This window comes from Sciurus carolinensis, unplaced genomic scaffold, assembly GCF_902686445.1.
Source record: "Sciurus carolinensis unplaced genomic scaffold, mSciCar1.2, whole genome shotgun sequence".
In the NCBI taxonomy this organism is placed as follows: domain Eukaryota; kingdom Metazoa; phylum Chordata; class Mammalia; order Rodentia; family Sciuridae; genus Sciurus; species Sciurus carolinensis.
This window is the reverse complement of record NW_025920120.1, coordinates 2,638,466-2,664,690: the sequence shown is the minus strand read 5'-3', so window position 1 is coordinate 2,664,690 and position 26,225 is coordinate 2,638,466. Positions and strand designations below refer to the sequence as shown.

Here is a 26,225-nt window from a genome sequence, read left to right as displayed (position 1 = left end):
AGAGGCATATTATTTGAATTGTCATTTACAAAGAATAGCTGTGTTAAAAAAGTCGGGTTTTGTAAAGAGAAGAAGTTAAGCTTGGTTTTGAAAAGGTTTTGTTTTTAATTTTTTTTTACTTGAACATTTTTAATTAAGCAATTGAAAATGCATTTATAGGTTGATTAGTAGTCAGAACTTACATGAGAAGATGTGTTGGTGATAAGGATTTGGAAACCAACAGTATATGAATGGTGATGTGGAAAAGTTTGTCTTATGAGAAATTAGAATGAGACAATGAGGAATGAGGAAAAGTCCTATAGCATGCCAACATGAAAGAAGTTGGGAAGAGCAATCAGGAGGAAGAGGAGCATACTGGAACATACAGAAAAGACATTGCATATGGAGGCATATTCTATTGGCAAGTATTTATGCTGTGGAGCAGACATGTCCCTTATGGGAGATTTGAATATTTCCAATCTATTTTGTTCAACATGGCAACCAGTGTGTCTGTTGTGTCCTTTAAAATGGCTAGTGTGATTGTGGACATAGATTTTTAAATTTTAATTGATTTTTGTTAATTTAAATTTGTATTTAAACAACATTTGTGGTCAGTTAAATTGCACAGCTGTGGAATTAGCACCATATGTGAGGCTATGATTTAGAATTTGGAAAGTCATGATCGTGAAATTGTAGTGGATACTGAAGTGAATGAAGTTCAACAGCTTAGAAAAGTGAGAATTGACTAGGAACACTGAAAAAGTTGTCTTTGAATAAAAAATGTAAGATTATATTGTAAGGGGTTAGAAAAAGGACCAAAATACAGAGGGCTGAGAATGTAGCCAGGTGTTGAAACAATTGATTCAGAATGTCCCTGGAAAGCATCACATGGCCAGAGGTGTTGGGTTAACCTCTGAATGTGATTGGGGTTGTAAATTTCTTACATTAGATTTAGGATAAACATTTATTTACTTACTTCATGGTAGGAGAGGTTTGGAGGAGCTGCAGTAGTAGTGGGAGAGCTCATGTTCCTGTGGTTTAGGTGAGCTTAAGGACACTGAGCAGTTTTTACAGTTAGTTTCTATGATCTTCATCTGAAAACAGAAGTTGGAAGTGAGGGTCAGTAGCCTGTGATTTACTTTCCTCACTTATAAAATGGAATTAAAATAATATTTATTACTACACAGCGTTTTGCCTATAAACCTTTAAAATGCTTTTTGTTTATTAAAACTCAAGTATGCAATTGACCATATGCTTCTGTGGGAGGTATGGGGATATGCAGTACCTCCAACTTTTGCTCAGTTTTGCCATGATCCTATAACCTCTCTAAAAGTAGCCTATTAGAAAAATGGAAAGCGTTATATAAACTTGAATTGTAGCAAGGTAGTGTGGTTTCATCAGAGTGACTCAGATTTGGAGAGGCAGACATTTGTTTTTTTCAGTCTCATATCTAACTGCAGACTATTAACTGCCTCTTTCTTTAATAGGCAAAATAAGATTTCTTTCTAAACTAAATACAAGTAAAAGACCTTTGAGTACTGTTGAGATCTATATTGTTATTTCCCTATGTGAGGTTTGACTGTGTTTAAAGGTTGAGGCTACATTTGTGAAGTAGTTGTATCTTCTTTTAATGACTTAATTTTTTAAAAAAGAGCTAAATACTTATTCTTGATTATGAGATAATATCCTATTTAAATTCAGTTTTCTTAGGTGAGGGTTTTAATCCTGATGTTGGCAGAATAGGGCTATTTGAATGCAAGGTGGGAAGTTGTGATGAATGGCTATATAAATTAGAAAACTCATTGGATTCCCCAAATTTTATTGTCTGCTCCCTCCCAGAAGGTATAGCACAAGGGACTTTGAAAGATTAAATTACCATTAATCACTCAGAGTACTAGAAGATATATTTTATAAGAAAAGAGCAAGTAACTGATATATTTACAGAAGAGTTGTTTATTAATAAAATATTTTGAAAAAAAATTTTCAATTATCTTGATAGACTTCAGGTAAGTTTTAATATAAGGTTATAAAAGTGGGGGCAGGGAGGAATTCAATATAATTCTTTGTTCTCTTACTTTCAAGCAAAATCACAATGACATTTAGGGACTTTAAGGAAGGCCATGCTGATAGATACCTCTGAGCCAGTTGGCTTTGCTGAGAGAAGGCCATAGACTTCAGCTCTGGCTTTGCCTTTCCTTGCAAATGAATGATTTTTATGGGAACTTGAGAGACCTAGAGAAAGGCCTTAGGTGACTAAACACAAAATTTACCGCTCCTTTTACCATACCAATTCAGAAGTGTATGTTCTATTGGCAGATCATATATATTTTTATATGAGGAATAGTTGCCAGAGTCCAGCCCTAGCAGGGATCATAGTGGTCTAAAGTGAGGGAGTAGGCATTGGTGTGGTGGAGAACAAAGCAACACAGACTCAAGGAATGGATGCTAAGTTCTAAATTTTATTTTTCACAGTCAGCCTTTTATGCATTAAAAGGTAGGCAGTTACACATGTTTTTTCAGAACAGGAAAAGTTTACAAGGAGAAAAACAAAAATATTTTTATAATCATTACTAGACAATGAAGTATTCTAATTATTCCAGTAATTGTTTACTTGTGATAACCTATAACTAAACAATAAAACATACTAATATTTAACTAATCATAAAGGTTAAAGTAAGCTCAGCAGGGTTGAATAAACTTCAGTTGTATGACTACTACTGTAGTTAATAAATGCTAGACAGTTTAAGCTAATGATAATATATCATCTTATACTGTGTGAACTTAACATTGAGGAAATTTTTATTCCTTTATTCCTTCTGTTCCTGTTAATCCTTCCTGATGGGGTTGGAATTATTTGCCTATGTGCTTCAGGTCACCTGAGAGTAGTCAACAGGGGATTGACAGCTACAATCTGTTTTTGTATTTTCTCATAGCATTCTTGGTTACTCAAAGTTTCATAGCAAATGACTAAATCTGAAATCACTCTTCCATTAGAAGTCTGCTTTTCATGTTCTAACCCTGGTTCTGTTAAGACTCCTGTTTTCAGGAAAAACACATTAAATATTAATAGTAAACCTACACATATTAAGCAAGCAAGGAAGAAAAGTCCACAATCATATTCCCAAGGAGATGAGACTTTGAAAACATCTTTATTACTCAGTGGAATTCTCGTCAAGCACTGTGGGGAATTGCAGGTGATGTAACAAATAGTGCTTTGCATTTCCAAATTTATTTCTTTTTCTTTTTAATTTGTAAAAAGTTTACCAATCACCAAGAAACTCAGGCACAATTACAGAAAAAAAGGCAAAGAATAATGAGGTTCAAGTATAGTTACAAGCTTTTAAATCTCAGTTAAAATGCCATCCTGGGTAGTTTTGGTATGGAAACCAGACCAGGTGAACAAAAGTTATGTCTTCATAGCACCAAAATGTTTGAACTGGAATTTCAGTTATGTGATTTCATAGTATTGTGTGTATGCATTTCTGTTTTATTTTTTCTTTTAAATTACTCTTTAACTTTATTTCCACTCATAATTTTAGGAATTACCCTGCTTCCTTGTGCATCACTTGGGTTTTGTTTCTAATGTCACATATTTCCTAAGTAATGTTTTCTAATTAAGCATAAAGGTCAAGAAATCCTTTTACTCTGAGATTTGTCATCCATCACTGATCTTCATCCTACTACAGGAAATAATTTCTCAAGTTATTTGATTTTCAAAACCTTCAGCCTATGGTAATCTTTCAGTTAATGATAATCTCTAGCTGAAAGAAACATTTGTGATAATTATTCAATTTCCAAAGTCTAATAAATTTGAAACATGACAAAAAAGAGAAAATCTGGATTATGAAGCAGAGAGTTCACATATATGCTTTACATTTAAAACATGAGACAGAAGAAATACATCATTTGCATGCTTTGTATGGATGAAAGCAAAGGGATAGACAACTGAGAGCTAAATTTCTTCATGTATGTTTACATACAGGTTGATGAGCAACTAAGTGTAGTTTAGCTATTTTCCTTTCATCCTGATTTATGGTTATGTTGAAAGATTCTCAGTATACTATTTTCTATATAATTGGACATGTTTTTCTTTTAAATATTTAATGAATAGTTTTGTTACAAGACTTGTGTGAAGATATCTTAAGAGAAAGCAATGTGATGTATTTTAATGTTTTTAAATAAAATTGAATACTGTTTACATAAGAATTATTCTAATTGCTTTCTCTTTATTTCTACAAAGAGAAAGTACCACGTTTCACCAAACTTTTCCTTGTTATGGAAACTTATCTTTCATATTTTTAAAAAAATGTTTCCTTGGCTTTTAGGCAATGATTGAAATGTATATGACATTTTTACTGGCATTGGATAATATAAATTTAATAATTTTCTTTTTTATTTTTCCAGTTGATGGATTACTTGCACATCTATCCTGAAAATTTTCAGTTTACAAAACACATAGCTATTATCTTTCTATAAATTATACTTTCCTGGTACTTTTATATAAAATGGGAACAAATTCATGTTTTGAAACAAATCAAGGAATCTCCTTAGTTATATATAATAATGACCTGTGTTTATGGCTATCAGAGGAAAACCTGAAATTAAGATATTTAATAACAGACACCATATTCATTTTTAGAAAAACTAGCACATTCTTTCTTTGAACATTTGATTGTACTTCTCATTAATTTGATTTAAGACACTTTGATCACTCTTTCTCTCTCTGTACTAAGATTGAACCAAGTGGTGCTTTACCACTGAGCTACATCCACAGTTCCTCTTTTTTTCACTTTTTATTTTGATACAACTTGTCACTGAGCTACTGAGTTGCCTTCAAACTTGTGTTCCTCCAGACTTAGCCTATTGGGCTGCTGGAATTATTGGAATGTGCTACTGTATCCAGTCAAAGACCTTTGTCTTTAATCAAATCTTTGCAAAGTGTGCTCTTTTATCTGTGATTTCCTTCATTTGTTCCTTTAGTTACTTAACTACCAAACACAGTCACTGGGAATATAGTTCTGAGCCAGATTGTCACTGTGTTAGGGTCTGGCCTCCTGAATCATGTTCAAATGTACTGTACTTTGTCATGAACTGTTCTAGAGCATGGCTTCAGCTGTATATTTAAAATATTAGGGAGCTATCTGTAAATTCACGTGACTGTGTGTACATGTAGGAATTCTCGGTATTCACTGGGCAGTCTCATTCTTAATCACAGCAAACTAGGTAGCATTGAGCTGATTCTTCTTTAGGCTTTGTTTTTAATAAGGCAATCTGACATGTAGTCTTTTATAATACTGTTTTGTTTCAGAAGTCTGGTCTATGCTACAATGTAAAAAGGACTGTGATCCCACTCCCCTGCCTCCCATCCCCCACACCCCCACACAACACACTGCCTTCAGTCAGGAACTGCTCTGCCTTCCTATCAAGTGCATTTTCCTATTGGTTTCTTAAAGTTACCCCAGGTTATCTCATGCCAGCCATTCCAAACTTACTTCTGATGCCACAGGGTTGATTTGACCATTCATACTCTATAGATTAGATGCTGAAGGACAGGAAATGGGAGAAAATTAAGTTCAGAAACAAATATGGTCCAACCTGGAGCACTGGGCTCCAGCTTTGCTTGGGATTTCTGTCAAACGTATGTCCCAACATTAGCTACTTTCTGGACCACCTGTAGGATCTCTTATAATCTTTACAATTTGTGATTTTATCACTACCATTTCTATTATACTTATGTGAAGAAAAAATGTGGGACTGTAGTTGTAAGGGATCCCACAAAAACCACACCAGTCAAGAGAAATCACATAAGGGAGTTTATTAAGCAAACAAAGTGTCCCCCTGCATGGTAAGAGAGAAAATGAGAGGAAAAGAAAGGGAATGAGAAAGGTCACACGCTAGAGACAGTGGAAAAGCAATGGTAGAGAAAGTGAGTAGGAGGATTTAAGCATGAGAAAAGATGGCAGGGTTGCTACTGTGAATTCTGCTGGGCTAACGGGACAAATAACAGAGAAGGATACTTGCAAGCTGACTGATGAAACAGTAGCTAGCTAGGATGTTCACAGACTGACAGTATTTGGGAGGTGGGGAAATGGCTGCAATGGAAAGGGCAGGGGGAGCAGCTTTGTACGTTACATTCCCCTGTTTCTGTTTTTATAAGAAAATATTTTGTTCTCCATTTTTTCTGAAGCCTTCTCTCACCTTTCTGCCTAAGTGACTGGGGCTGGTGTTGCAGGTGAGATGTAATAAGTCCATTCTCCTTCCAGACTTTCAAAGGCAGTGGTTTTCATGGAATTCATCTCCTCGATTTGACTGATCTCCCATTTCTACATTAATGCCTGTCCCCAATTCTGGCTTCATTCACCCCTCTAATTTTAGGAGCTCCTTCACTGCTGTAGGAAAAGGGGATGATGACTGATCTGGCTTCTTCGAGCTGGAAGGGGGCAGCATGAGTCAAGCAGTTTGAAGTTCCCTTTTTAGAAATTGGGTTACTCAAGGTGTCCATGGTAGAAATCTGGTTAGGGAAGAGCAGGTCATAAATGACCTGCTCTTAATGGGGATGGGTGCTTCTATGAGAGAAGAACAAAAAGAAATGAGTGCTGAAATGATATTGATACAATATACATGTTGCAGAATCTGGAACATGCCAATAAATATCATAAAGATGAAAGAAGTCAATAATTCCTCAGCAGGGGGTGGAAGAACTGAGAAGTTGTTCTGATAACAAGGCCTAGCAAACACTGGAGAGGACAAGGCCTTTATTTGGGAACTTTTACATTGTTCAGGTTATCAGGAATGTAAACACAACATTTAGTAGAAATCTCTATACTTCTGTTACTAGCAAACATAGATTAAGCCTACCTGTGTCTGTAGGCCTTAAACTGACTAAAACTTTTGACTCTGGCAGTTTCTCTTGATAGTTATCAGGCACATTTGCCTAAGAATCTCTCTTTTGCAGCTTTTAGTGTTTAGCCTAGTTTATTCTAGGCTGACACTAGTTTACACCTTAAGTTGCATTTAAGTATTATTTCTTTTAAATGCCCCAAAATGGATATATTTTGGTTTTAACTGCTTTGCTAGTTGTTTAAGATCAAGCTGGTCAAAGTGACCTGTTCCTGTCTGTTAGAGACAGCTGAGTTTCCTCAGGGGTCACTCCTGGAGAACTTAAGAGCAGCTTTTTAGCTCCATTAGTGCCATTTGGTTAGGCAGGGTCTTCTTGATGAGGTGGCTCCCCTTGGAAGCATTAGGGATGTCTCCCTTTTTCTATGACACTCCTCTGCAGCAGGTGCACTGAGTGGCTTTTCCTCTAGTGACCTCATTGATCTAGTGACCTCATCAATCTCATTGATCAGGAGGTTGTGTGACCCAGAGTTGTAAACCTCCTTAGAGAAGTCCTCTTGTTCCCTGGGTTCAGGCTGACTTTGAGGGCAAGACCCAAATATGGATTTTTCTTGACCTCTGTATTTAATCTCAGTCTCTAAGTTTGATCTTAACCATCAAGTAAGTCAGTCATAAAGAAAGAGTACTGGGCTTTAACTTCAATGTCTATGACTTTAGTTATTTACCCCCTTTTATCTAATTGGGGTATACATTTTCTATCCTATAGTTGATGGCTTACTATTCTAAGTTAATTTACAGTTTTCACTCTTGAAGCAGTACTTCTGCAAAATATTGATTAGGCAACAATTAGAGTTTACAAGGAAAATACAAAATGGAATCACCAACAGTAAAACATTCAGTTTGTGCAAGAGCTATCTTGAATTTTTGCTGAGTTATTTATTATATCCCCTATTTAAGATCACAGTAATCTTTACAACAAACAACAAACTTTTGAACACAACTTTAAATGAGTTAAAGTCTGGCTTACTTTGGAGCCATTCTAATGTTTAACAGGATTGTGAGGTAGAGCCTTATCTCAGGTAAGGTGGGGCTTTTAGCTCTATTCTCTGATGGAAACGCAGATCTAAAGAGGTATGTCAGCAATCTTTATATATGTGCATTGTTAGGTTCCAAAGTTACTGTAAGGTGGGCAGGAACCAGAGAAGGGAGCTGATGAAACACTGTTTATCTAGCAAAAGAATTCCTTCCTGCTCAAGAGCTGCATACCTGAGATCAGTGTACTGCCACAGCAGTTAGGCATCTTGTGTCCCTGCACAGGAGCACTCCCAGGCACCAGGCATGCCACAGCCATGAGGTCAGAGACCCCAAACTCAGTCACTGTTGTCTGCGGGGGCATCCGGAATTCCATCCAGTGCTTGCCAAAATCCTCTGGAGGATGATTGCAAAGGCTCATCCTAAAAGGAATTGCTGGATGTTTTGCTGCGGAGCATGGTGTTTTCTCTGCTGTGTTTCTCTCATAATATATTACTCATTTCAGTCTGAACGGATTGCTTAAGGGGATGAAGGGAATACAACAAAAATTCCAGAAAATATTACCTACAATCTGAAAAACAATGGGTCTTTACCATTAACGAAATTAAAAATAATTTTGCAACCGTGCAATGAGTCTCTGAAAGCCTCTGGAGAAAATAGTTGTAGATCTGCCTTTGTCTCCAACAGGCTGGTTAAATTTTAACAATGGTTTTGTTTCTGTGTGGTGGTAAGGTAAGAGAATAAGGTTCCACAACATTCCTTCCTTCCTACAAAGAATATGTCACCCCTATAATAAATGTTGGCACACAATAACCATTGGGACCGCTGCCCTCCTGTAACCCTTAACTCAGCAATTTAGATATTAACCAGAGGGACCTAATAGAAATGGTCACATGAGATTACTTGTCTATCACTTTAACCGCAAGAATAATAAGAATAGTCTTAGGTCATGTAGAGTTTAGATTTTAAGGAAATAAACATTGTATTAGCTCATCAATGTAGTTAGATATTCTTAAAACAATTGTGATTAGGTAAGGATGATATGTAAGGTTGTTGTTTTCTGCCTATGCTTTGGAAACTTCTTTAATATTAACCACAAGACTGCCATTATAGCCTGAAGAAAAATGTATATAAACCCAGCCCTCCCCAGAATAAAGTGGGATTGATTGCACCAGAACTAGAGTCTGTGTCTTTCATTCTCCATCCATCGCCGACACTGTCTCCCCGCGCCCCGTTTACCGGTGTGGAACCCATGGACTCCTGCTAGGGCTGGACCCCGGCAAGTGGCGCCCAACGTGGGGCACTCTGGTAAACCCCCCATTTATTAATATTAATTTCTTTCCTTTTCGAGACAGCTAGGATCCTGCCTGGGGTGCCACGGACCCCTCGGTAGAGAAGGCCGAGAAAGGATAGGCAAGGATAGAAAGAACAGCTACCATGGGAGGTAGTGAAAGCAAAGAAAGAGCATTATTTATTGATATTGCTAAGCACTTATTAACTAAAAAAGGAATGCATGTAGGAACAGCTCAATTAAAAAGATTTTTTCATTTTGTGCAAGAATGTGCCTCTTGGTTTCCTGAACAGGGAAACTTAGATGTTAAAACCTGGAAAAAGGTAGGCGATGCTATGCATGTACATCATAGATTATATGGCAATGAAAGAGTCCCCGCTGATGCTTTTGCATTGTGGAATCTTTTTAGGGACTGTTTAGACCCTAGCCATGAAAGTGAGCAGCTAAGTAAAAGGGTAAGATCACTAGATGAAATGTCAGAAAAGGAGCCTTTGCTGACAGCCTCGGTTAAAAAATACACAGAGGAAACTCAGAATGAAAGTAAAAGTAAATCAGCGATGATGAAGACGGAAAAAGGAGAAAGGTCTACCTGATCAGCTCTCCCCGTCTGATGAGGAGGACTTGGAAGAAGCCGCTTTCAGATATCACAATGAGGATCCACCTTTGGTGGCTCCTATTGTGCCGGCCCTTCCTAAACCCCCAGATAAAATAAAAAGGAAAGTCCAAAAGGTAGGATTTCTAGGTGCTGTTCGTGAGGCACAAAAACAGCGAGATGTTAGTATTTGTTGCCCTGTAGTATGGGCTATAGATGAGGGAGGAGAGCCTCATTGGGAGCCTCTCTCTCTTTTAAAATGACTAAAAACAGCTGTAAAAGATTTAGGACCTACTTCCCCTTATATTCTGCAGCTAGTGGAGAATGTCCTTCTCCTGTGGCTGTCCCTAAAGGCTATCATATTATAGTCACTGATTTACAGGATTGCTTCTTTACTATTCCTTTAGCTAAACTAGATAGACGGCATTTTGCTTTTAGTTTACCATCGCCTAATTTACAAAGACCTTATCAAAGATTTCAATAAAAAGTATTACCTCAAGGAATGAAAAATAGTCCTACATTATGTCAAAAATTTGTAGATCAAGCTTTAATTAATTGTAGACAAAAGTATCCAGACTACTATATGATTCACTATATGGATGATATATTGATTACATATTCTCAAAGCCATTTGTTACAAATAATATTACAGGATTTAATTAAAGATTTACAGAGGTGGGGTCTGATAGTGGCTCCTAAAAAATTCAACAGGAACCTCCTTATAATTATCTAGGAAGAACTATAAAAACAGATTGTGTCAGCTCTCAAAAGTTACAAATTCGAAAAGACAAACTATTAACGTTAAATGATTTTCAAAAATTATTGGGAGATATAAATTGGATTAGACCTTATTTAAAACTCTCAACTAATGATTTAAAACCTTTGTTTGAAATACTAAAGGGTGATTCAGATCCTAACTCAAGTAGAATATTAACTAAAGAAGGAGAACAAGCCTTACAAGTTGTTGAAACTGCAATTCAAAAACATTACTTACAACAAGTTAATTATAACTTGCCTTGGGTTTTTATTGTGCTAAAAACAAAACATACTCCAACAGGTTGTTTATGGCAAAATGATCCACTTGAATGGATACACTTACCAGTATCAGGAAAGAAAATATTAATGTCTTATCCTACTATGGTAGCTTCTTTGGTATTAAAGGCTAGATTTAGAAGTAAAGAATTGTTTGCTTGTGAAATGCATGAAATAATTATTCCTTACACAAGAGAACAATTTGACCAATTATTACAAATTGATGATCAATGGGCTATTGCATTTCTAAATTTTACAGGAAAAATTTCTTTCCACTTGCCCAATAATCCTTTACTACATTTTTTACTTCAAACAGAAATAATATTTCCTAAATGGTGCTCCTCATCTCCAATTAACAATGCTATGTTAATATTTACAGATGGGTCATCAAATGGAAAAGCAGTTACAATAATTAATTCTCAACCCACAGTTCTATGGACACAAGAAACTTCTGCACAAAGAACTGAATTAGAAGCAGTCATCTATGCTTTCAAAACTGTTGCTCAACCCTTTAACTTGTGCACAGACTCACTATACATTGTTAAACTGTTTCCAACCATAGAAACAGCAACGCTCTCCTTTTCATCTAAAATTATACATAGGTTACAAGAACTTCAATATCTAATTCATAACAGACTTCACATTTCTTTATAGGTCATATTCGGGGACATTCCGGATTACCTGGTCCCCTTGCTCAGGGGAATACCCATGCTGATCACTTAACTAAAAATTTTATTTTAACAGCATAGAAGAAGCTATTATATCACACAAAAATCATCATCAAAATTCATCTGCCTTACAAAAGCAATTTCATATTTCTAGAGAAGAAGCTAGAACTATTGTTAAAAATTGTCATGTTTGTCCTAAATTTATTCCTTCTCCACAGATGGGAGTTAATCCTCGAGGACTTTTACCTAATGTCTTATGGCAAATGGATGTAACTCATATATCAGAATTTGGAAAATTGTCTTATGTTCATGTTACAGTCCATACCTTTTCTCATGTTATTGTGGCCTCAGCCAGAACTGGGGAAGCCTACAAGGATGTGATTCAACATTTATTCCTTTGTTTTTCTGTTTTAGGAATGCCTAAAAAATTAAAAACTGATAATGCTCCTGCTTATATATCAAAACCATTTAAAGATTTCTGTTCCAGGTTTAATACTTCTCATTCTACAGGAATTCCTTATAACCCACAAGGACAAGCAATAGTAGAAAGGAGCCATCAAAGATTAAAAATACAAATAAATAAGTTAAAAGAGGGAGAGCTTAAATACTCTTCCCCACATCATATTTTACAACATACTTTATTTGTTTTAAATCATCTAAATACTGACAAGGAGGGAAATACTGCAATGATGAGACATTGGGAAAGTAAAAGGTCAAAGCAAAGTTTAGTAAAATGGAAAGATTTATTATCTGGTAAATGGAGAGAACCTGATGTCTTGCTAACCTCCAGTCGAGGCTATGCTTGTGTATTTCCACAGGATGCAGAAACACCTTTGTGGATTCCAGACAGATTAATACGTCACTACAATGAGCCCTATTCAAAGTAGGAAGAACAAAAAGTATTGGATCCCTTACCAACCCAATCAGATGGACGAAAACGGACTAGTATTTAAGATGAAAAAGTTGCGTCTTGCACAATCATCCGCAACTCGCAACTCAGACCTGCCGTCTTGGGGACAAGTGAAACGCCTGACTGCCGCTGCTAAACACATGGTGAACAACTCCAAAAAACCTAAAACCCCAGAGGCTTTGTTTTTTGCATTGATTGCTCTCATTTCCACTCAGGTACTGCCTATTCATGCTTATGATAATGAAGGGAAAGCTTACTGGACCTATTTTCAAATCCTCCCTTACTGCATCCAACTACTTGGAGCAGATCTAATATTAAAGTATTTACTAATGAGCCTCAACTACTTGGAGGGATTTCAGATTCTTTAATACCACATAAAATAGCATTTACAATTACATTTCATGGAATTACTGAAGAGACACCAATGTGCTTTAGTACAGATAATCTACATGTGCCATTGGAATGTCTCCCTTTAAGTTATAGGGCTTACATTACTGGTTCTCCAGGAGAAGAAGACAACAAAAGAGATATATGGTCCCTAGAGATAACCTCACTTGGATATGCTAATTATAATGATACAAATATTTCAGTGGCTTTACCGCCTCCTTTTAAACTGTGTGACGACTTTAACAGTCGTAAAGACAGCTCTTGGAATCTACTCAATTTAGAAACAGATTTCCCAAAATGGTTTGAATGTGGTTTTCATCATACTGCACTACAGTTTAAGCCACAAGGCTCTGCTACTACTATTACAGATTATTCTGTGTCTTCTCCTGATTTTGATTATAAACTTTGGTTAAAGATAAGATGAAATAAAACAGTACATTTTAATTTTAACCCTTTTCTTACCAATGAGCCTATTCATAGATGGTTTACTCCTGGATGGGTAACACCCATCTATCAGAGTGACCTTATAAATGGTAAATTCTCTTACTTTCCTAACTTGTATAAACTATTAGCAGCTACTAATATAGTATTACTACAAAGACCTAAGTTAAGTAAACCTAATGACTTTATAGTACGTGCTTGTATAAATGCTCCTCATGCTATTCTTATGTCTACCATAAATAATTTCAATATTACTAAAAATAAGAAAGCTTATAACATTTATTGCCATGATTGTGTTCTTACTAATTATATTAATTCAACCATGTCTAAAGATTTAAAGGTGTTTTTAATTGTACATCCGCCTAATTATGTTATATTGCCAATCAATCTTACAGAATTTTGGTATGATGATCCAGGTGTTGAAATTTTAAAAACAGTTAATGAACTTTTAAGACCAAAAAGATTTGTTGCAGCTTTGATCTTAGGAATAACAGCTTTAATCAGTATAATCACTTCCTTAGCTCTCTCGACCACAGCGCTTGTACAGGAAATTCATACCGCTTCACATGTAAATGATTTATCTCATAATGTCTCTGTGGCTTTAGCGGCACAAGAACAAATTGATAAAAAATTAGAAACTAGAATTAATGCCCTTGAAGAAGCTATTCTCTTTATGGGAAATGAGATTCAAAATATTCAAACTAGAATGACCACTAGATGTCATGCTAATTATAAATGGATTTGTATTACTCCTTTAATGGTTGATAATAATACTAATTGGGAACAAGTTAAAACTCACCTTAGAGGAGTTTGGAATAATACTAATATAGCACCAGATATCAATGCTTTACAACTACAAATAAGAATGTTGAGTCAGGCTCATCTCTCGGTTGTTCCAGCAGATAATTTGGCCTCCCAAATGTTTCATAATATAAAAACAACTATATTTAATAGTACATTCCTAAATACAGTATTACAATATGGCTTGATTGGAGTATGTATTTTAATTTTAATTTTTTGTCTTCCAGTCGTCCTCCGAGTAATCCTCAGACTAGTCAAGAGAGTAAAAATTCAAGAAGGCCTCTTCACTTTACAAAATAAAAAAGGGGGAGCTGCGGGGGCATCCGGAATTCCATCCAGTGCTTGACAAAGATCCTCTGGAGGATGATTGCAAAGGCTCATCCTAAAAGGAATTGCTGGATGTTTTGCTGCGGAGCATGGTGTTTTCTCTGCTGTGTTTCTCTCATAATATATTACTCATTTCAGTCTGAACGGATTGCTTAAGGGGATGAAGGGAATACAACAAAAATTCCAGAAAATATTACCTACAATCTGAAAAACAATGGGTCTTTACCATTAACGAAATTAAAAATAATTTTGCAACCGTGCAATGAGTCTCTGAAAGCCTCTGGAGAAAATAGTTGTAGATCTGCCTTTGTCTCCAACAGGCTGGTTAAATTTTAACAATGGTTTTGTTTCTGTGTGGTGGTAAGGTAAGAGAATAAGGTTCCACAACATTCCTTCCTTCCTACAAAGAATATGTCACCCCTATAATAAATGTTGGCACACAATAACCATTGGGACCGCTGCCCTCCTGTAACCCTTAACTCAGCAATTTAGATATTAACCAGAGGGACCTAATAGAAATGGTCACATGAGATTACTTGTCTATCACTTTAACCGCAAGAATAATAAGAATAGTCTTAGGTCATGTAGAGTTTAGATTTTTAAGGAAATAAACATTGTATTAGCTCATCAATGTAGTTAGATATTCTTAAAACAATTGTGATTAGGTAAGGATGATCTGTAAGGTTGTTGTTTTCTGCCTATGCTTTGGAAACTTCTTTAATATTAACCACAAGACTGCCATTATAGCCTGAAGAAAAATGTATATAAACCCAGCCCTCCCCAGAATAAAGTGGGATTGATTGCACCAGAACTAGAGTCTGTGTCTTTCATTCTCCATCCATCGCCGACGCTGTCTCCCCGCGCCCCGTTTACTGGTGTGGAACCCATGGACTCCTGCTAGGGCTGGACCCCGGCAGTTGTCCCATTTTTCTACTGTGCATTACACTCTTTCTTAAATGTAATTTTAAGAAGTTTACATATATTGACTCCTGAGTTTATATGAACATTAGTTAACAAAATTTAACATTATATCTAAAACATGAATTAAAGAAAGGTTAAGAGAGCTTTTAGGTTTCCTTTTGTGTGGCAAAGTGGTAAAATACTTTCATGCTTAACCTTTTAACAAATCAGCCACTCAATAACTTACAGAAATACATTTAACAAATTTTACATATACCCTATTTATGGCAGGACCTATAATAGAACATTAAATGATAGGTTTACCATTACAGACAAGTTTGATTTTAAGAAGAGCAGCTTGATAAATTTTCTACTTTAAAGGCTTGTATACCTGGAAAATATGAACACATTTAATATAGAAAGAATAATGTTTAAGTATGTTACCCCATGGAATAACTTTGTAAGCTAATCAGATGTCTCTAACAAACACGTTTGAGTAATCCCATACATGTCAACTTTAATTCACTCATCTTATTATAAAAAAACAAGATATCAGACAAGTGTAAAAATAATAAGATGTCAGAGAAGTGTAAACAGTATTTGCCATCTCTTTCATGTTGAAGAAAAGTCCTAGAAAAATTGATGTTAGACATTTTACAAACATCAACATTTTTTTAGTTTGACCACCTAGAGACTAGTGAGTTAATTTTAAAGACATTTTACTTCTATTAGTTTACCCAATATAAATTGAACCTTTTTAAATCATGTGAATTAAAACTATTTGGATCCATTTTTAAAATTTTAATTTTTATGCATGCTTATACTTAACATGAAAGCAAAGGCCTTGTAATGCTTATCTCCATTGCAATGTAACAGATGTTCCAAAATAATTCCAGAATTGGATAAAAATAACTGATCAAAAATTATTAACCTAGGTATGAAGGATCAAAATTGTGAGCTCAAAAATATAGCATTTAAAAAAACAAAAGTCCTAGAAGAAAAATGATAATGATTGCTAATTATAGCATGAGAAAATGAGAAAGAGAGAAGAGGTGAAAGGGAGAGAATAAAGTATTTGAGTTGCAGCCCAGGAGAAATTTAAAAAGGACACTTTTTGCCTTGGGTTTGAGACTGGTTTCCCACTGAGCATTCTGGTTTCCTCCATTTACATTTCAATGTAAGTCTTGACTGAGATCTGGATCTGAAAGGAGCTAAGATGTTCTAGCAGAAACTTGATGCCTAGGGCATTTTAACCCTTTTTTCCTGTTTAGAATCAATTCAGGTTTGGATGCAGAAAATTATGAAACAATTATCTCCCACTACTTGTGGTGAATGGGGCTGCTATATTATATTCCGTACTGGGATATGCCACTGATGGTTAGGTTGGTTACTCCCTCCACATTGGCATATGCAGGACTTCATGGCAGGAGGACTAGGTGGGTTGGGCCGGGGAATGGAAGCAGAAACAGAATGGGGTAAAGGAGATGGAGAAGCAGGGGAAGATGAAGAAACAGGAACTGGAGGGGCCTGAGCCTGCAGGAAGAGCCAAGAAGCAAGAGAGAAGAGACTTGAAGATAAGGAATCCCTTTCCATCTGCTTGCTTTCTCATGGAAGCTGTGTTCCATTACACAAATGAATTTTTATGGCTTTAAGTCAGGGTAGGGCAAAGGGTTTCCAGGTTTGAATCTGCCATATTGGAGGACCCAGATCCCATGGTGGGAACTGATACAGCCGAGTCTGTGGCCAGGGCATCCAAGACCAGAGTACTGGGCTGGAGATGAGGGGCAGTTCATTGATTGTGTCATTACAAGAGCACCAATGTTTGTGCTGGGTAAAAACTGAGAAGAGTTGAGGACCTGATATCAGGGTTTTTGAGTGCGAGTATGAGTTTGAGTGTTAGGATGAGTCTCAACCCTGAGAGAGAATCTCCACTATAAAAACAGGAATCCACCTGGTAGATAAGACTGACTATATAAGCCAGCTGTAAATATAAAAGTTGTGGCTGAGGGTACCCCCACACCTCAGCTGCCCCAAGAGTCCCAGACATGCAATGGTTGCTTCTCAGGTGAGCACAGGTGTGTTTAAGTGGTCTAGAGTGGGTACCTCTCTAAGGGAACTCACCAATCTGAAGTCCGGTATTCCATGTAAAAAGCTGAGCATCCAGGTGAATGGAAGGTGGGGCTGTGTCTGGGAGGTCAGTGGGGCATCAAATGGGTTTCCACTTGCTTAAGAGACAGTTTTAAGACACAGTGGAAGGACCCATCCGAGTCACAGCACCAATGTAAGGGATCCCACGAAAACCATACCGGACACGGGAAATCATGTAAGGGAGTTTATTAACCTAACAAAGTGTCACACTGCAGTGTAAGAAAGAAAATGAGAGGAAAAGAAAGGGAATGAGAAAGGTCATATGGTTGAGAGAGTGGAAAAGCGAGGAGGATAGAGAAAGTAAGTAGGAGAGAGAGAAGCATGAGAAAAGATGGTGGGGTAGATACCATGAAGCAGTTGAATTCTGCCAGGTGACTAATAACAGAGAAGGATACTTGCCAACTAACTGATGAAGCAATAGCTAGCTAGGATGCTCACAGACTGATAGTATTTGGGAGGCAGGAAAATGGCTGCAACAGTAAGGGTGGGGATAGCAGTTTTATACATTACAGTAGTAAAGAGCCAATAAAAAAGACTGAGAAACATGCTGTGAAAGCCAGGTTAATTGAGAACTGTGACAATTGAGTGTACCCAAATAGTTAGGGGCAGAAGTCGGTGATCTCTTTAAAACAACAGACAAGACTAATAAAACTAAAGGGGATTCATTTTTTAAAATAATTTTTATATGTCAATGGACCTTTATTTTATTCATTTATTTATATGTGTGCTGAGAATCAAACCCAGTGCCTCACACATGCTAGGCAAGTGGTCTACCACTGATCTAAAGTCCTAGCCCCAGAAAGGGGATTCTATTGAAAATATCAACAAGATGGACAAAACCTCAAACATAATATTAAAAAACCTGAACAATAAAAATTGACACCATCTAGCAGAGACAATTTGGTGCGGGAGACAAATGAATACCAAAGCTCTTGAATTTGGAACGGTTTATTGTGGATTCAGGAAACCCAGGAACTGGAACCTCGAACCTGGAACCCTGGCGCTCGAGGAAAGCCAGCTTATATCCCCTCCAGGAGGTGAAGGGTAGGGTTGATGCCAATTATGTGAAGATCAGGTGAGGAGCCAGCTGCCCAATCATGTTAAAGATCAAAATGAGCAGGCACAATCAGGAGCACTCAAGAACACATGTGCATGCATTGTATGTGTGGACTTAATTGAATATGGCCAATGACAAATCACCTGAGTGTGCTTATGTTAATTAACGTCCTCACTGCCCATGTGACCAAAACAACTTCTGGCTGGCTGCCAGGTGCCATCTTGGCATAGTCCGCATGGCATAGCCCCCAACAAAAATTATAAGGCCTGCTCTCCTCCATTGTTCACTCCAAGTCAAAGGGAATAGTGTTTAGGAACATAAAAAAAGAGTATACATTATAGGTGAAGAATTTGAAAACACAGTTGAAGTAAATAACATTTTAGAAAAAAATTAAAATTTTAAAGCACCAGAAAAGAAAAAGAACCTTGAATATACCATAAACTACTGAAAAAATTGAACCAGTAATTAAGACAGCCCCTAACCCCTTCCAAAGTAAGAAGTTGGGCAATTTAGTACAGATAAATTTTAGTCAGGGCTTAAAAGTAGGTGTTGCTGCTTATTACCTGTGACCATTATGTAATCAGAACTTTAACTCCCTGCTCATTTGTAGCCCCCAGATATCAATTGAAATGACAACCCTTGATAAGCAAGAAAGCACAGATAAAAATAATTTACTGAAATAGTCTTAACACTGCAAAAGTATATTTACTTGTTCTACAGATATTTATTGTACTTCTAACAGGTATCAGGCTATATAGTTTGATATTTAGTGCTGAAGTTTAATATTTAAACTTATTCTTGACTAAATAGGAATTAAGTTATAAGACAGTATAGGAAATCATTTTGACACATATGATCCTAGGCAATAAAACATTTAGGTGCAGTCAGGTATTAACAGGAGGCCTTTACTTCAGCTTGTTCAGTTGGGAGCACAGATGATGGATTTACTTCAGAACTGACACTTGTGACTAAAATATACACTTTTTTATCTTGCTATTTATCATCTTAGTTGCTAGTAATACAGAAATTAACTCTACATTAAGTTTTTTTTCTTATGAGTCACCTTTCTAATAAATTTGATATTATTTATCAAAGAAAATATTTTTTCAAGAGCTGGGTTTAGAGATCAGTTGTAGAGGGCTTGTATAGCAGGTGTGGGCCACTGGGTTCAATTTCAGGTACCACATATAAAAAAAATGTGCATTGACAACTAAAACAAAAAAAAAACACAAACTTTGTGCACAATGAAACAAATGCATTCTGCTATCATGTGTAACTAAGTAGAACCAATAAAAATATTTTAAAAATACATTTTCAACTCTAAAGGAGATATTCTAAATATTTTAAGATAACAATCATCATTTTTAGTTTACTGAGAAACATTTTTGTAGTACTCTGGAAAACTGATGACAAATCCAAAATATAGTATTAGAAATTATGGATTTATAAAGAGTCTGACAAGTTTTTCTTCAAAATTTAAAGCAGATCAGCTTTCTTAGGTAGCCTAGAATCTTTTAAAAAGAGTATTTGAATATGCTTTAGTAGCATCTAAATTATATATTTTTTTCTAGTAGCCTGCCATAGAGAACAATTAAGTACATTATATGTGCTTTATTCTTCTTTATTATAAGTAATCCTTCAATTGTCATCTGTAAATCATTCTATAAAATGGATTGGCAATTGACCCATTACAGTGGTGATGAGAGAACCAAACTACTGTGGTCTGTTTGGGAATGTAAGGAACCCTATTTTTTTCCCCTGGAAATTTGAAATAATTACTTTAAAATTTTTGCCCCCTGCAGTTTCCCACACTGCTTGACAGTCACATGTCAGTGCCAATCATGTCTGGAAAGAACTGCTTCTCCAGTAATGCTTTCTTTGACCTCTCAGAAATTCTGATGCAGTCTGGTTGAAATAAAAGGCTCATTGACTGATTAAGTTTGTCCCCCTGACCTAGTTTACCTGTGTCAAAAGAAGAACATTGTGAAACTATCTGTCCATTTTGTTTTAAATTTTTATAACATGAATAGTCTACATTTTTGTTGGCATTTTAAAATTTTTTTATATATTTAAGTATATATAAAAATCCATTTTGAATAAGTGAATTTTAATGTTTTTGTTTTCATATGCTCTTAGCTCTTAAGCATTGGACACTGTTGACAGTGAAGAACTTTTCTTAATGTTTTCAGTGGAACTAATAAGAATGTGAACCTTTTTTCTCTTTAATTCTGCATATGCTGAATTGTGCTTGTATACACACTATAACCAGCTGTACATTCCTTTGCATTCAATTTTATGTAAAATATTTGTATATTTTTACTATTAAGAAAAAATATTTGAAAGACAAAAGTTACTACCAAAAAACTCTCTAGTAAAATTTCATTATTTTTTACAACAGGCAAAATATAAAAGCATATTCATATCACTTTTTCCTTTTAGCTTTCAATTGTATAAGAATTGCCTTAGAATCTCTTTTGAATTAAAATTAATAAATGTAATATCCAAGTAGCATTTTTATAAGAGTAAAGTAAGCCATATTTAGACAATAAACATTCAAAAAAGAAAATGTTCTCAAAAGCATTTTTTAAACTTTGAAGTCACTTAGATATTCATATTTTTTTACCTCCCTAACAAAAATCTGAAATGGATAGTCACCAACCCATAGCATCCAAACTGCTATACTTTCCAGTTGGGCATATTATTTCAAAACATTAGCCCTGATTCTTCCTATAGAAAAATAACACGCACCTGATATATTTACTGTATCAAAAGGAGATGGGTTTCTCTAAATACCTGGAACAATAATTAACATTTAAAAATCTAATATTTTGAAAGCTCACTGGTGATGAATTCAAAAACAAAGAAGTGATTTTGTAGGACTTTCATGAGAATAGTCATAATTTTTGATGGATCAAAAAATGTACTATAATACAAATATCAAACTAGGTAATGAAGGCATTGTTTGTGGAAACTGAGACATGATAAACTGCTTTATATTTTACTAAATTGATTGTAACATTGAAAGAAAACTTGGTAAAAATTCTTGAGGAATCACATCTCTGTGGAACTACCTGCAGATACAACAAAGAGATTGTTTTGTGTAGTATAGTTTAGAATAGTAATAATATATTTTCTGTTCTGTAAAAAAAAAAAAAATCATGAGGCACCATTACAGTGGCACCAAACCTATACATAAAGCAGGAATGTTCCAAAGTAGACAAATGAACTAGAAAGTGTCCATTAAAGATTAGGTTAACTATATTTTTTTAACTAATAAGTAACAGAAACAAACTTGAAATGTGACTAAATAGCTGATCCAAACCAGGCATTAAATGGCAGGAATTATGAAAAGGCTAAAAAGTGAACTTTACAAAAACATATTACTTGAATTTTCAGAAACTAAAATTAGGTTTAGTTATAAATTAAAATTTTAGGAAAAAAAACTAAATAACTCCAGTATGCTGTAATTGCAAAGTAATGGGACTGGCTCCAAAATCCACAAACAGACATTACTGGTACTTTCTCATAAAGGTTACATCTTTACTAAAATAAAATGAGCTGGTTCAGGGAACTGGAAAATACTGAAAGTGAAATGTGTGAGCTAGAAGCTAAAATGGGCCTTTCAGAATGCTTCCCTCCTTTAGTTTATTGATCAGGACAGGTTTGCAGAAGAAGCTGAGAATTGTCTGGGGCCACTGAACTCATTGAAGGTAGAACAGTAATGGGCATTCCAATTTCATTTTCACAAGGCCTAGCTGTAAATAACTACTGGTCCAAAACTGTTAGGAAAAGAAATATCATTAAAAATTGTAGAATAAGAACTGCAGTTATAACTCAGTGTATAACTCAGTAGGGAAGTAGAACATTTCCCTAGCATGTATGAGGAACTGGGTTCAGTACTACCTATAAATAAATAAAAGAGAGGGCCATTGACAACTAAAACTTTTCTAAAAAAATTATAGAATAAAAGAACACATACAAAATGCAAGATTCTTATAGAGAAACTAAAATAATTCAATGGGCAATAATTTTAACTAAAAGTTTAATTTTTTAAAAAAATTAAATACTGATTGGAAATATTCAAATGAACAGAAATCTTATTCTTGGTATAGTTCTTCCTCAAAATACTTTAACTGCACTCTAGATACACTTACTAGAAAAGGGATAATAAAATTTTTGTTAGATCAAAATGCTCTACACATGGACAACTGTAGAAATTGAGAATAAAGGTCAGAGCAGTGCCTCAGACTGTGTGTTTTTAAAATAAGTACTTTAGTCAAAATAGGCTCCAAAGGGATGCAAACCAACCAAATTCTTTTAATGTTTGCTTGATCAGTGTTAAAGTGCTATGGCTGAAGTTTTTTAGAACTATACAACCTGAACATTGGTCCCTGAACATGTCTTATCTGTGATGGCAAATCTTCATTCACTTTTATATATGTATCATTTTTACTGTGATATTATTTTTGTTCAATAAATACTTTGTAATGAGAGGTTTTTAGAGGCAGTATGTTGGTTTTCTTTCATTTACTTGGAATGACCCAAACATTACTTTTTCCATAATGAAACAAGTTTGGAAATGTATCTTGTTACCTACCCTTAAATATGGCACATCAAAAAACACTTTAAATACAGATATATAAAGAAGTACATATAATTATTGAGGTTGAATTCAGGAGAGTAGAATGGGTTTGAAAAATGGCCCCTTGATCATTTGAATCTTAAATTCTATCAATTGCTCTGTACTGAGAAGGGAGAAGTGAAGAAGAAAAAAAACATGAACCATTGTTCTTCATTTAGGCTACTTTTTTATAAAGGAGAATGTGAACTGCCAGGTTTGGTGACAGAGGTTACTAGTCTACCCAATCTCACTTCCAGGCTGACCTATTTCTGGCTTTCATGGGTGAGTTCAAAAATGTCTCCATCTATGTCTAATACAGGAAGACTGGTGTGCATGTAAGGGAGGAGAGGCAGGAGAAAATAATATAAAACTGGAGACCCAGACTGACAGGTTCAGTACCTCTACAGTGCCAGAAAGGGTCACAGAGAACTGCTAGCCTCACATTTTATAATGCATTCTTGTAGGTAGAGTAGGAAATCATTCAGTTTGTGAAGAACAAACATTTGAATATAAAATGTTACAGGTACCTCTTCTCAAGAAGGAAAGAGATTTGTTTAGTCCAGTTTATACATAAAATAGTTTAACTCAATTAGATTTACAAAATGCCCTTTTATGCTTAAATATGCACAGCAACCTCTCCCCCACATTCACACCCCCTTTCTTCACACCTGGGACTGTAGAGCCCTGCTCCCAGGGTTAACACTGGAGAACACACTATATTCACTACCCACTCCTGGATGAATCAGGTTCCTAAGACTGTCTTTTATTTCACTAGATGACATAGTTTCAGTAATTGACAGCAACTACTTATAAGTTACTTATTATATGTAAGTGTTGTTCTAAACTTTTGTCAGAGCTTACTTTTTCTGGTTAGGGTATTTTGATTACTGTTTTTAGAACAACTTAAAACTGGTATATTTTGATGAATGTTAAATAATGATAAAATAATTTTGCTTTCAATTACTGTGTCAATTAGTACTTTTCTGAGTTTTTGTTTACACTTTAATTAATTTGGCCTTAGCATTATGTACATAATATTAAAGTAGCTATTGTTAAATATTCCCACTTTGTTAAATGTGGAATCTAAGGTACAGGCCAGTGATTTGGATGATGAAATTGATATTTAAACATAGATAATCTTGAAACCATACCAGAATTCTTATTCACTGCTTATGTTTTGGCTCTTTAAAATAACAAAATATTATAAATGTAGCAATTTTGTATCTGTATATATTTACCACTTGTCAATCTGTGTTGAGTACTCTGCAGAACCAAGAAGCACATCAGGTGGCCAATACAATAGTGTGACAATATCACTTGAGTAAATCTTGTGGGAACTGATATGAATCTGGCTAGTCCTTAGTAGGGAAAAGAAAACAAAGAAATATACTGAAATCCATTAATAATATATAGGATTTTTTAGTCCCTATCCTTGCCATGACTCCATTCACAGGGATACTGAGATGGCTATTCTATGGCTTCTTGAAGCTTCAGCAAAATTGGTTTTATGAATTCTGCTGACTACATCTTGTCTTGTGTCAGCATATCATTACATAATTAATCTAAACACAATAATTCTAAGACCACAAATTTTTACTTACTTTTATGTGCTGTATGTATGTGGTATAAAGTGTAGATGTTTAGTTTATCTTAATCTAAGCTAAAGATGTTTTCCTTTTGTCCATCAGTCATAGTGCCAAAATTATTTTCCAGCTGAAATTAAATTAATCCAAAATAGGTCAGTGACACTGAGATACACAATTTTACTTGCCACAGTTATAAGTTTTTAATCACCTTTAACCTAATGCTAACATTTACTTGCTATAACACTTTTTTATTAAATATCCTGAAGTCATTAGTCTACAATCCAATTGATTTTTACTGATAATTTCCTTGCAGAAATCCATTCAGAAAAGGTTTCCATGAAATAGAAATTACATTGTATTTTGTACTCTTCTTGTTACATGGATAAGTTTAGACTAAGAGAGAGACCTCATTGCTTTTGAGTATTACTAATTACTGTAAATGATGCAAAACATTTTCCATTCCTTTGTCAATTTAATATAGAATACACTAATTATCCAGAAATGAAGACTAGAGTTCCCAATTTTATCTGTCATTAGCACTAGAGTTATTATCATCTCTAAGCCTCTAAATCCTGATCATTGAAGAAAGAGTAATTTTGAAAGGTAGATTAAGAAAATAAATTTATTTTTACCATATATTTTATTTCAAACAAGATAATTTTTTTAGGCTGAGATTACTATTACATATAACTTTTTATGACACATAATTTTATATATCTGATTAAAATATAAGAAAATTAAAAAACTTAAATCAATTCTTTATTAAATTGTATGAAAATTGCATAAGCAATACCAGAAAGTTAAATCATGGCTAACAGTAACTGGAAGAATGCTGACACCATTTTATTTATTATTAATTTTACTATTAATCTTGCAACTTTGAGAAATAAGTAAAACAAATTATTTTATATAATTTTTGGTAATTAGTATGATGGAAGGTAGCTTTCTGATTTATCTTTCAGGTGCTAAGACTGAGTTGTAAGGAGATTAAAGACAGAGTTATAAATTTGCTTATCCTATAGCTGTGCAATTTGCCAGGTGTAGTTCCCCCAATACTTTACTCTCCTGCTCCTGAGAAGATCATGAACAAGCATGCTTGTCCAAATAGGTTCCTGGTTTACAATCAGAATTTTGGTATTGGTATGAAATGAAATATACAATCTCCCAAACTCAACTGTCACATGATTCTGAAGCCAGAATTGGGGACATGCACTTAGTGTAAAAATAGGGGATCAGGTCAAATCCAGGAAATGAAGGCCATGAAGGCCATCTGTCTCTGGAAGTTGGAGACTGCCCCTGGGAGAATGAAACATTAAGTATCTCCAGAGCTCATTGATTACCAAATTTAGCTGCTCTTATCAAGGACTGCATGCAAGGAGCTGCTAATTAATGCTCCCTGGGCCCTTGCCTGGCTGAATCACTTTGGCCCTCCCACTGCCCCATCCACTTCTCACTTTTTATGTCTCACCTGCAAAACCAGACCTAGTCACCAGCAGGAAGGAGAGATAAGAGAGGAGAGAACTGGAGAACAAAAGAGACCTTAACCTATAAAAGATGTAGGGTGTGCTAATTTCTTGGGACTTTAGAACATCAGCCATGGCCCCCTTCTCCCTCCA

The 26,225-nt window shown here is 35.3% G+C and overlaps 1 protein-coding gene and 1 pseudogene across 1 annotated transcript; one reads left to right on the top strand and one right to left on the bottom strand.

Annotated features, from left to right (window-relative positions):
* Window positions 1-12,075: 12,075 nt before the first annotated feature.
* Window positions 12,076-14,250, top strand: LOC124973724 (pyrin domain-containing protein 3). The gene is made up of 2 exons (XM_047537476.1): window positions 12,076-12,556; window positions 14,198-14,250. Exons 1-2 carry the CDS (start codon window positions 12,299-12,301, stop codon window positions 14,210-14,212), a joined length of 273 nt encoding a protein of 90 aa, XP_047393432.1. The 5' UTR covers window positions 12,076-12,298; the 3' UTR covers window positions 14,213-14,250.
* Window positions 14,251-24,257: 10,007 nt separating this feature from the next.
* Window positions 24,258-26,225, bottom strand: part of LOC124973741 (cyclin-dependent kinase 17-like) — a 28,134-nt pseudogene continuing 26,166 nt past the window's right edge.

Bases quoted from the DNA above. Each gene is read 5' to 3' on its own strand.
- LOC124973724 (XM_047537476.1), top strand. From the start codon at position 12,299: ATGAGCCCTATTCAAAGTAGGAAGAACAAAAAGTATTGGATCCCTTAC.